Source organism: Anoplopoma fimbria, chromosome 5, assembly GCF_027596085.1.
Source record: "Anoplopoma fimbria isolate UVic2021 breed Golden Eagle Sablefish chromosome 5, Afim_UVic_2022, whole genome shotgun sequence".
Taxonomy (NCBI): domain Eukaryota; kingdom Metazoa; phylum Chordata; class Actinopteri; order Perciformes; family Anoplopomatidae; genus Anoplopoma; species Anoplopoma fimbria.
The window spans coordinates 16,128,742-16,142,015 of NC_072453.1; the positions used below are offsets into that span (position 1 = coordinate 16,128,742).

Sequence of the window (13,274 nt, forward strand, 5' to 3'; positions counted from 1 at the left end):
CCCTATGGGGAATAACAAGTATATTGTATCGTATCATTAAGATTTCTTCACCAGGAAATTTTCCTTATAAATAAAAACTGTTATTCAAAGCAGATTCATTTTTTTATGTCTCAAAACAAACATGTTTACTTCGCACCCTTAAAACTATCATCACAAGTGTAGTGATCAAGTTATGAAATATGACGAACCAAACACCAGTAGCTGAAGAAGTACTCTGCTCTTTTACTTAAGTAATAATAGTTATAACTGAATAAAAGTTAGTTGTGAGAAAAATTGTTTCAGAGCCAAACAGTTTTACAAGAATCCATTAAATACTCATTCACAGACTTCATCTGGCCTCCCTCAACCCCCCCTCCCATATTAGCCCTCCTATCTGTTTATTAAATGTTATGCTGTTTATGTTTTCCAATTCATTTTTGTGTGTGTGTGTGTGTGTGTGTCGTTGATTTTATTATAAGGGAAATAATTTGCGTTTCACCGGCTTGGAGCATCTTCGTATTTCTCATGCCCTTCACTTCACGGTCACAAATCAGGAGTTGAAGGAGGAAGAATAAACTCTATTCATCCAAATCTATCTACTCTCCCCACCCACAGCAGCGGGGGTCAGAGTCCGAGCTACTGCACAGAGCTATCAGGAAACAACAAAAAGCTACTCACTAAGCCATTCAGAACACAAGTCATAGACTTTTCACAATGGTAAGTGCTCCTGGTCCTGCTTCCCACAGAATGAGTCTCAGCTGTAAACTTTAGCAAGACTTATAAAACAGGTTAAATGAGAAGTTCTCAAGTCTTGGATAAAGTTGGTTGTAGGAAACATGCAAGTTGTCATATATGCTGTGAAGTTATGCATTTCAAAAGCATGGGTATTTTCTGCACCAATATTCAGTTTTCATAAATATATACACTTATAATATGAAAAAATGCCTGTAGGTAAGGGTTGCAAAAACGTATTATCGTCTCTCATAAAAATATCAATATTTGTTGGGGTCTGTTTGGGGGTAAACAAGTGGGTGAGAGATATGTGTACAAGTGAGAGAGACCAAGGACAACTGCTGCACAGACTGCAAATAATACAGGTCCTGCAAGTAAATAAAGGCTTGTTTTGGACAATGAATATAGGACAGTTTTACTTGCTTACTTAGATCAACAGGCATACAACATAGACATGCCTGGAGGATTATGTCCTGGTGATATTAGAGACATAATAATAACAACTTACAAAGAATCTGTGCATATGATACTGGCACAAATGGTACAAGGTCAGCAGGACCTTCAGACGGCAGTGGAAGAGGGGAGGGATGAATCACAGACTATACATGTCACTTTCAATTCGGAGGGACTTTTTGAGTCCTGGATGTTCTCTTTGCACCTTGGCTTTGTTCACTTTTTATGAAGTTGAGCATGTATTTATTTTATGTTTCAATTACCAAAAAGAATTACGAGGTTTATACAGAGAAAATACATTAGCAGGGCTGAAAAGTGGCAATACAATGCATTCCTATATAAAGTATTAAACCGGTGGTTTCAAACATTTTTGACTTGTGATGCTTTACCAAAAAATTGCATCTGGTGGCCTGTCTTTGAGTTGTGATCAGTTTTCACCACACCTCTTTATCTTCTGAATGGTTTCATTTCAAACATAATTTGAGGCAAAAAAAGGTGAATCTACCAAACACTTCTCCAAAAAAGCACAGATGAGATACATGTCCAACAAATGAATACAGAGTTTTGGTGCAGAATTTGTGGAAAGGCGATTGTGGTCTTACTTTAACTAATATATACCAGAAAAGAGCTAAGAGGTTCTTGAAAGTGAAAGTTGCCTGCCTTGATGCAAACAATGCTTAGTCTTTGGAATGTACAGATCTTTTTCCTTGTAAGAAAATGAACAAGCTTAATTCCTTATCAACAAAGAACACTTTTATTTGTTCCATTTCTTTCAGTTTTGTTTTTGGTCAAACATTAGATGTGAGGTGGAGAAAAGTGCACTCAGTAGGAGAGGTGATGGTTCACAGGGCAGCAGGCAGGGGGCAGCGGATGAGCGGGGGAAGAGGAGGGATGTTGTTATTGGTGAGGGAGAAGGAAACAAAGAATGATGATTTACAGAGCAACAAACTAGAGTTTGTTTTATACTAATTCACAGGCAATCTTCAACTTATTATAACAGATACCAATGAGATGATTGAGCAAGTTTCTTCACAGCAGTCAGAACACTTTCAGTTTTGAATAGGCTGAGATTTTGGGATAAATTCAAATTAGATTTTGTTGTTTTAGCTTTTTAGAGGGCCACAGGCACAATTCATCTGAGAATATGAACATTTTTGGAAAATAATAATTAGAATATGTATTATATAATGTTTTTGTTTTTTATTTCATAAGGCAAGTATCTCTGCCTGGGTTTGAGGAATCTTTTTGTCACCCAAACCTATGACCACCTCCCCATGCCTATTTTCTCACCCCCCCACCCCCATCACAGGCTGTCAGCAAAGCTAAATTTATCCATCGTCTCACACACATTCACACGGCAAACCTCCAACATATGCAAGTATGTATTTATATATACACACAAACACACATCAGTAGTTTTACAAATGGATCAAGAACAATCTAGCTCGCTCGCTCACACACATGCGCTCACACACGGTTTACAATGGCAAAAACAACACAATGTCGAGTCAAGGCAACGTGTACACACACACTGTACTGGTCATTGTTCTCACACAGAAATACAAAAGGCATGGGCAGAATTTCAAAAACAAAAATGCACGTAAATCTACACACACACACGTAAAGTGCACATATGGAAGAGAACCTTTGAGGGATGAAGACATACATCGTCTGAATTCGAGAGTTTTTTTGGTGTCAACTGCGAAAATAAAATAAATATTTGATAAAACAGAAGAGACGTGCTCAGGTTTGATTTGATATGTAAGGCAGACATGGAGGGATCGGGAGTGTTTTACATGATGGGGCAGTTATCTGAACAGCAGCTGGTTGTGTGTGTGTCATTCTGAGGATCATTACAGCAAGAAATGCAACCAAACCTAAAATATAGGTGTCAAACAAACACCTCGTCACTCATTCACACACACACACACCTAACTCCGGAATTTATTAGAAACTCTTGATGAAAAAAAAAAAAAAAAAAAAAAAAAAAGCCCCCGGCTTCCTGTTGCAGCTTATTTCTCCTACCTCAATCATTTTTCTCCCTCTCCTCACTCTAAAAGGCAATCCAGGTGAATGAAAACAATATTTCCATTTCATAATCATCCGCCATATCCCACCAAAATAAAAAATAAAAATCAAAGTCAAAAAAGTAAACAAAGCACACAAATTGGTCAACAATAACAGAATTAAATCAATTTGGGAAGTTGATAAAAATTATACATACAAAAAATACATTTGAAATTATACAGAAGAGTATAAGAGACAAAAGCAGCAATGGAAACAATCCAGGCACAAAAATCAAGGTGTGATGGTGAAAAAAGAAAACAAAAAAAACACAGTCAGCTAGAATGGCCTCCAAACATAAACCCCCTTCCCCCTCTCTCTCTAGAACAATCCACTGGCAGCCCACTTCACAAGGGGCAACTCTCTGTGTCCGCCAGTCCACTTTTAGCACAGATGGACTCTGACACATTCCGTACCAAACACAGAACGTTATGATGGCATCGCAAGGGATTTGGTGCCATCTATTGTCAGCCACAGCAAACTGTGCATTTGTGCAGAGCTAAGCATGACGTCCAAGAGGCTGGTGAGAGTAAAATCAATGGTTCAGGGGATCAATTTCAGAAGCACCGAGAGTCGAAGGTAACGGGATTTGCAACACAAAACCTTTTCCTTCATCCTGTTTTGGTGATAAATGTCAGAATCGTAGAGCACATGTCTGTACAAGGCAAAGTTAAGTTGAGCAAGCATCCATCGTGATCCAAAACATTTAATTAACCCCCCAAATAAATACTTAAAATCATAAAAACAAGAAAAATGTAAACAAAGTCTACTTTGATGGAAGTCAATGTGGTGTCATGCATGTCATCTGGGAGGCTGGGCTACTTCCGGGTTCGGGTGTCCGGCTGCCCTGATTGGAGACGTGCGATGGTGTAGGCGTGGTGAAGAGGTGCTGAGCTCCTCCTACTCGACTTTGACGCCCATCTTCTCTGTGTTCAGTAGGTAGAGGCTGTCGTCTATCAGGAAGCTGGAGGGGAATGAAGTAAGGATCATTTATCAGGTATTTATCTCCATTAACAATCCTTTTAGTTTTCTCCTTTTATACACACCTAAAAGAAGCAATATCTTTTTTTTTTTATTTCAAGACAAGAACATAATCTTTTTCTCTTTTTCCGTTACTGCCTGAAATGCCTCTCTTCAGTAAAGCTATGACACAAAAAACAAAGCACTTGACGGGACGAACCTGTAGAAAAGGAAGTGCACTGGTATTGTGCTGAGGTGCCACACAGCATGCGCATCTAGGACCCAGAACATTGGGGGGAAGTCCAGCAGCTCCAGAAGGGCCAGACCATGAAGCAGCAGCACCACCAGGCCGCATTTCCACCAGTATGGCAGCGTCCGCCGGTTCTGCCAGCACCAACACAGCCACCACAGGAGGTTCACCATGCCTTCAAAGACAAAAAAAACATGAAAAAAGAAGAGTTACAAGCTATTTGAAGGACCAGATAATATCAATCTTAAGACAACAAGTGCATCAGTTGTGAGATGTGAACTAGATGACCCAGGAACTGATCTGTAAGTTGTTATAACTGCAGACTGAATACAATGTGTAAATAAAAGTAATGGTAAGTATATACAGTAGATTATAAAAAAGTACAAAGCAGCTCCAGAAAAATAACAAAACTATCAAATTTAAGTTATTACAACCAGCCACACATGAGCTTTAATATGACTCTTGAGCATTAGCCGTACCGAAGGAGGCGTTAGCAGCCATGTTGTAGCCGTAGTCGAAACTGACAAAGGTCAAGAAGGACACATGCGAGGTAAAGGCCAAGATGAGCAGGACTCCCACCATGCTGGACACCCCGGGTCGCCTCAGACCCAACGTTCTGACAAAGAGAGCGTGAACAGAAATAATGGATTAACAGAAAGTGTTACATTTTCCTTTAACCTTCAGTGACAGAAGTTGAACTAAATAGTCCATTATTATCATGAATTTAAAAACATTAGACAGAAATGTTCACAGGGTCAATGAAAAGTAGAGTTGAATGTGACTTTAATTATGCGACCATGTCAGATCTTCTATGATTGGACAAATTTGCAGGGAACACCTGTTTTAAAGCTTACCTGACACAACATAGGTAGATTGAGTAAAGAATGACCGCTGTTGCACAGAAATAGTCCATTTTCTAGAAGAGAATTGCACACAAAAAAACATAATCAAGATCAAGAAGAAAAGACTTATACGCTACTGAAAATATACAGCACACATCTGTCAGTTATGGCATTAGGTTGTTACTGATTAGCTGAGCTAAATAACCAATAAAACACAACAAAAGCACAAATTTCAGCATGTGGTCTGTCAGATGAGAAGGTATTTAAGCAGCTCACCATTTTGTTTATAATAAAGCTGTGTCAAGTGGTATCTTTTTTAAATTAACACTGAATGAACTGACTTGATGTAATATGAAAAAGGTTGCTTTTAGCCGAGCTGAGATCATTGTTTCAGTCCGCTGGACTGCAAAGGAAGTCCCAACTGATCTCACCAACCCTCCATATAAACAGCAATCAGCTGCTGCCAGCTCACAAGCTGACTGAGTAGATGTTTTCCTCAGAAGTAAGTGGACAGTACTGCGGCTGAAAGTTAAGAACTTATTCATTTTACATCAGTCAGGTAGAGAGAAAGAAACCTCTGACAGGGTTCCTACGCTTCTGTTTCTTCTGAAAGCGCAACTTTGGAAGTCTTTGCTTACAGTAATAAGGCCATAAAAACTTGACCATCCAATCCTTCTTTTGTTATATGGCTTTTTTTTTGCCATCAAGTAGACAAAAACCACCTGGCACAGCTTTACAAGCATCTAGGCAGTCAACAAGCATTACCTCTGTGAGATAGGTGTCCCGAGTGTGGAACACCGTGGACCAAAACCAGGCATTAAGCGAAACCTAAAGAATAACACAGTTGTTAAATACGCATGGTACATTTTGTCATGAGTGTAAAGAAATAGTAGTATTTGTGTATTTATTCGTGCCAAGTTCTTTCATTCTCTCCGTCTCACCAGAGAGAAGGCGTTGATGGTGTGGTACATGGGGCTCTGGCGTGGCACCGTGCTCCGATAGCGCAGCAGCATGAGAAGGCAAGCCAGGCCATTCAGCAGAGAGGCCAGGGCAGATGCTGGCTCCTCAAAACACAGGAAGCGCGCAAATGGCCACTATGAGAAAGAAAATACATTTCTCATTTGACTCAAATCGGTAAAAAAACAACAACAACACTGGAGCACTTGTTCTAGTCTAGTCTTGTTCTAATATAAACTACTGATTTAAGTGAACAGAATAAGAAGTTATTTTGTAGGACTGAGCACAGCGTCCTTTCGCATTCAAAATAACTTTGTTGTGACGAACATACAGGCCTCTGTAAGAAGCACCAACCTTGCCGTGGAACTGTGGGATACTGTACCCCTCCGCCTGGTAAAGGCCCACGGTGGTCCACATGCATTGATAGCGACAATCATCCCGGCATGTCCAACCTGACACAGAGTAGAGAGGAGCACAGGTCAAAAGGGTCAAGAGCAATTCAATAGGTACAAATATTCAATGATAAACTACATCTGGCATTAAAATACAACTGTGTAGAACTAAAACAATTGGCAACAACTTATTTTCAATGGTTTTCTTCTCTAATGTGAGAAATTGCTGTTTTTCTCTGTTTTACGGCAATAAGTTTTATTTTTGAGCACTCTTGCTGGTCGAACAAAACAGGATAGTTGGGCCCTTGGGTTCTGGGAGCCTGTGATTGGCTTTTCATAGCTTTATGACATTTAATAGTTTATTAATTGAGAAAATAAGATACATTACATTACATTACAGTCATTTAGCAGACGCTTTTATCCAAAGCGACTTACAGGAAGTTAAATGGTAAGCATTAACCCTTAACATGTGCACTCCTCATTTGCAGCTACAGAGAAGGAGGCACTACTTCTTAGTTTGGCCTTTCTGGTTTGATGACACAGTATCGATTGCTTCTTCTTCTTTTTTTATTTAAATGTTCTGTTTTTAAATCTCACTCAGGAATACTTTACAATTGCTAATGCTGGACTGAGGGTGGCGTGTCCACAATGCAATATACAATAGGCCTTTTGTGAAACCTTGCTCAGCCAGAAAAACTGGCTTTCAACTCTCAATGAGGATTGCATGTTTCAAGATGAGAAAGATATACTGCTCAACTCAATGGATGCATGTAGCAGGGTAGTATCACCTGTAAAGAATCCACAGTAACTAAAATATTATATATACAGACAGGGGGGTAATTTACAGGATTACAGCAGCATAGAGGATAGTGCAAACAAGAGACATAGTAAGAATAATACAAAAATAAGTATTATAAATAAGCAAATGAGCAATAAAAAAAACTGTAAAAAAACCAGTAAAGAATCCACAGTAACTAAAATATTATATATACAGACAGAGACTATTATAACTATTGTGTTGCACAGTGTATTAGTGTAAGATAAAATAAGATAATCCTTTTTTTTTTTTTTTTTACAGGATTACAGCAGCATAGAGGATAGTGCAAACAAGAGACATAGTAAGAATAAAACAATATAAAAAATAAATATTATAAATAAGCAAATGAGCAATAAAAAACAGTAAAGAATCCACAGTAACTAAAATATTATATATACAGACAGAGACTATTATAACTATTGTGTTGCACAGTGTATTGGTGTCATTGTATTGGTGTCATGTGGTCTACTGGGAGCAAAGCTGGTTGTGCAACCTGCCAGCAGCCTTTTATTTTGAGTAATAAAACCACAGTTTAGAGTATCAGTAATTCTCTAACTTCACTTCAGGAAACAGCTCTTGTTTTTATGAGTATACCTATTTGGCCTCCTCTGTTTTGGAGCCAAGTCAGCTGAACTCCCAACAACAACTCACCTGTGAGCACCATGTACTGCGGCTGGGCAGACTGGAAACCCCGGAGCCGGACTCCGGTGCAGTTGACCCGGACACATTGCTTCACGCAGTCTCGGTACACCGGCTCCTTGTCGCCTGGAGAAGACTGCACAGTGGTGGCCGAGAACAGGAGCAGGAGGACGGGGAGGCTGGCAGATGTGCAGCGGGGCAGCAGCGCTGAGGCCATGGCGGCTGGTTCTCCGGTCCGAGTCAAGCTTCACACTCACACCTCGTTTTCCAGCCGACGTTTACAAAATAAAACATTCACTGGAGGATTTATAAAATAAGATAAAATAAGATAATCCTTTATTTAAATTTACAGGATTACAGCAGCAGAGAGGATAGTGCAAAACAAGAGACATAGTAAGAATAAAACAATATAAAAAATAAGTATTATAAATAAGCAAATGAGCAATAAAAAAACAGTAAAGAATCCACAGTAACTAAAATATTATATATACAGACAGAGACTATTATAACTATTGTGTTGCACAGTGTATTAGTGTAAGATAAAATAAGATAATCCTTTTTTTTTTTTTTTACAGGATTACAGCAGCAGAGAGGATAGTGCAAAACAAGAGACATAGTAAGAATAAAACAATATCAAAAATAAGTATTATAAAAACCTGTGCAATACATTACACATTACACTGTGCAATAATAGTTAAAATAGTTAAAATAGTTGTTGTTGTTTTTTCTGTCTGTAAATATAATATTTCAGTTATTGTTGTTTTTTCTACTGTTTTTTTGTATTGCTTATTTATAATACTTGTTTTATTTTATTTTTCATTTTTCATTTTTTATTTTTTATTTTTTATCTTGTCTTCTTCTACTATGTCTCTTGTGTGCACTTTACTCTATGCTGCTGTAAGCCTGCAAATTTCCCCGCTGAGGGACTAATAAAGGATTATCTTATTTTATCTTATCTTATCTTATCTTAAGCAAATGAGCAATAAAAAAACTGTAAAAAACAGTAAAGAATCCACAGTAACTAAAATATTATATATACAGACAGAAACTATTATAACTATTGTATTGCACAGTGTATTAGTGTAAAATAAAATAAGATAATCCTTTATTAGAAATGTACAGGATTACAGCAGCATAATAATACAAAAATAGGTATTATAAATAAGCAAATGAGCAATAAAAAAACTGTAAAAAACAGTAAAGAATCCACAGTAACTAAAATATTATATATACAGACAGAGACTATTATAACTATTGTGTTGCACAGTGTATTAGTGTAAAATAAAATAAGATAATCCTTTTTTTTTTTACAGGATTACAGCAGCATAGAGGATAGTGCAAACAAGAGACATAGTAAGAATAAAACAATATCAAAAATAAGTATTATAAATAAGCAAATGAGCAATAAAAAAAGCAGTAAAAAGCAGTAAAGAATCCACAGTAACTAAAATATTATATATACAGACAGAGACTATTATAACTATTGTGTTGCACAGTGTATTGGTGTCATTGTATTGGTGTCATGTGGTCTACTGGGATCAAAGCTGGTTGTGCAACCTGCCAGCAGCCTTTTATTTTGAGTAACAAAACCACAGTTTAGAGTATCAGTAATTCTCTAACTTCACTTCAGGATACAGCTCTTGTTTTGTGAGGATACTTATTTGGCAGATTCAGTAGCTGGTAATTTATTGCAACATATTTGTATCATTTTATTTTGAAGGCAGAACGTTTTGTTTCATTCTTATTACTTCCTGTTTTGATTCTACGTCACCGTGTCACGTGATGCATTGATCTATTGATGTTGTGGATGTGTATAAATATATTGATATATGGGATATACCATGTATTTTTTTTTTTTTTTATATTACAGTGGATTTTAATACACTTTTGGAACTGCCGATAAAAATAAATATATATATAATAATATAACAGTAATAACAACAACAATAATAATAATAATGATAATATTTGTTGTTTGTTGTATAGTATGTGTATTTATTGTCTGTGTCTGTGTAGTTGTATAGTATGTGTATTTATTGTCTGTGTAGTTGTATAGTATGTGTATTTATTGTCTGTGTCTGTGTAGTTGTATAGTATGTGTATTTATTGTCTGTGTAGTTGTATAGTATGTTTTATTGTCTGTGTAGTTGTATAGTATGTGTATTTATTGTCTGTGTCTGTGTAGTTGTATAGTATGTGTATTTATTGTCTGTGTCTGTGTAGTTGTATAGTACCGGTATATGTATATATTTAAATTTTCAAGTTCTTATTTTAAGATCTTAAGTTGATGCCACGAAGGCTGCAATATCATCTATTATCTTTATTTAATGTTTTATTTTCTTTATTTAATGTTTCATTATCTTTATTTAATGTTTCATTTTCTTTATTTAATGTTTTATTCTCTTTATTTAATGTTTCATTCTCTTTAATGTTTCATTCTATTTATTTAATGTTTTATTCTCTTTATTTAATGTTTTATTATCTTTATTTGATGTTTTATTCTCTTTATTTAATGTTTCATTTTCTTTATTTAATGTTTTAGTTTCTTTATTTTATGTTTCATTCTCTTTATTTAATGTTTCATTATCTTTATTTAATGTTTTATTCTCTTTATTTAATGTTTCATTTTCTTTATTTAATGTTTTATTTTCTTTATTTAATGTTTTAATATCTTTATTTAATGTTTCATTCTCTTTATTTAATTTTTCATTCTCTTTATTTAATATTTTATTTTCTTTATTTAATGTTTTATTCTCTTTATTTAATTCATGTTTCATTATCTTTATTTAATGTTTCATTTTCTTTATTTAATGTTTCATTCTCTTTATTTAATGTTTCGCGTTTGTCACAGTCGCGGTGCAGTGCCTTTTTTTTTTTCAGGATTACAGCAGCATAGAGGATAGTGCAAACAAGAGACATAGTAAGAATAAAACAATATCAAAAATAAGTATTATAAATAAGCAAATGAGCAATAAAAAAAGCAGTAAAGAATCCACAGTAACTAAAATATTATATATACAGACAGAGACTATTATAACTATTGTGTTGCACAGTGTATTGGTGTCATTGTATTGGTGTCATGTGGTCTACTGGGATCAAAGCTGGTTGTGCAACCTGCCAGCAGCCTTTTATTTTGAGTAACAAAACCACAGTTTAGAGTATCAGTAATTCTCTAACTTCACTTCAGGATACAGCTCTTGTTTTGTGAGGATACTTATTTGGCAGATTCAGTAGCTGGTAATTTATTGCAACATATTTGTATCATTTTATTTTGAAGGCAGAACGTTTTGTTTCATTCTTATTACTTCCTGTTTTGATTCTACGTCACCGTGTCACGTGATGCATTGATCTATTGATGTTGTGGATGTGTATAAATATATTGATATATGGGATATACCATGTATTTTTTTTTTTTTATATTACAGTGGATTTTAATACACTTTTGGAACTGCCGATAAAAATAAATATATATATAATAATATAACAGTAATAACAACAACAATAATAATAATAATGATAATATTTGTTGTTTGTTGTATAGTATGTGTATTTATTGTCTGTGTCTGTGTAGTTGTATAGTATGTGTATTTATTGTCTGTGTAGTTGTATAGTATGTGTATTTATTGTCTGTGTCTGTGTAGTTGTATAGTATGTGTATTTATTGTCTGTGTAGTTGTATAGTATGTGTATTTATTGTCTGTGTCTGTGTAGTTTATAGTATGTGTATTTATTGTCTGTGTCTGTATAGTATATTGTCTGTGTCTGTGTAGTTTATAGTATGTGTATTTATTGTCTTTATCTGTGTATGTTTCATTGTACATTTAATATTTATATATTTAAATTTTCAAGTTCTTATTTTTAAGATCTTAAGTTGATGCCACGAAGGCTGCAATATCATCTATTATCTTTATTTAATGTTTTATTTTCTTTATTTAATGTTTCATTATCTTTATTTAATGTTTCATTTTCTTTATTTAATGTTTTATTCTCTTTATTTAATGTTTCATTCTCTTTAATGTTTCATTCTATTTATTTAATGTTTTATTCTCTTTATTTAATGTTTTATTATCTTTATTTGATGTTTTATTCTCTTTATTTAATGTTTCATTTTCATTATTTAATGTTTTAGTTTCTTTAGTTTATGTTTCATTCTCTTTATTTAATGTTTCATTATCTTTATTTAATGTTTTATTCTCTTTATTTAATGTTTCATTTTCTTTATTTAATGTTTTATTTTCTTTATTTAATGTTTTAATATCTTTATTTAATGTTTCATTCTCTTTATTTAATGTTTCATTCTCTTTATTTAATATTTTATTTTACTTTATTTAATGTTTTATTCTCTTTATTTAATTCATGTTTCATTATCTTTATTTAATGTTTTATTTTCTTTATTTAATGTTTTATTCTCTTTATTTAATGTTTCCAGAGCTGTGTTTGTCACAGTCGCGGTGCAGTGACGTCACGTCATGATGTTTTCACGGATGTTTATTTGGACGGCCCATCCTCCTGTATACCGGTGTGCCGGATTACCGGTGTTTTTCACGGTACCTGCACAGGTGGATCAGGGTGTCCTCATAGCTAGCATAGCTGAGGAGGTTTGTTCATCTGGGAGCTAGAGGAGGCGTCCCGGTAGAATCCCGGTGACCGGGAAATAGGTTCCAGCGGATCACCCCATTGCATGCCGGGTAGATTTTTTTTTTTTTTTTTTTAATTCAATAACTTTATTGAGACATTTGTTCATACATATAAAACACAATATATTTATATATATAATATAAAAATATATTTACATTTTCAAGTTCTTATTTTTAAGATCTTAAGTTGATGCCACGAAGGCTGAAACATCATCTATTATCTTTATTTAATGTTTTATTCTGTTTATTTAATGTTTCATTATCTGCTTATTAAATGTTATATTCTCTTTATTTAATGTTTCATTCTCTTTATTTAATGTTTTATTATCTTCATTTAATGTTTTATTCTCGTTATTTAATGTTTTAATATCTTTATTTAATGTTTTATTCTATTTATTTAATGTTTCATTATCTTTGTTAAATGTTATATTCTCTTTATTTAATGTTTCATTCTCTTTATTTAATGTTTTATTATCTTCATTTAATGTTTTATTCTCTTTATTTAATGTTTTAATATCTTTATTTAATGTTTTATTCTATTTATTTAATGTT

At 34.3% G+C, this 13,274-nt stretch overlaps 1 protein-coding gene across 1 annotated transcript; it reads right to left on the minus strand.

Annotated features, from left to right (window-relative positions):
* Window positions 1-3,160: 3,160 nt before the first annotated feature.
* Window positions 3,161-8,312, minus strand: pgap3 (post-GPI attachment to proteins phospholipase 3). The gene is made up of 8 exons (XM_054599086.1): window positions 8,098-8,312; window positions 6,592-6,689; window positions 6,222-6,374; window positions 6,046-6,108; window positions 5,293-5,354; window positions 4,918-5,054; window positions 4,409-4,613; window positions 3,161-4,192 (listed from the first exon to the last, which is right to left on the minus strand). The coding sequence occupies exons 1-8, from the start codon at window positions 8,300-8,302 to the stop codon at window positions 4,129-4,131; spliced, it is 987 nt and encodes a 328-aa protein (XP_054455061.1). The 5' UTR covers window positions 8,303-8,312; the 3' UTR covers window positions 3,161-4,128.
* Window positions 8,313-13,274: the final 4,962 nt, after the last annotated feature.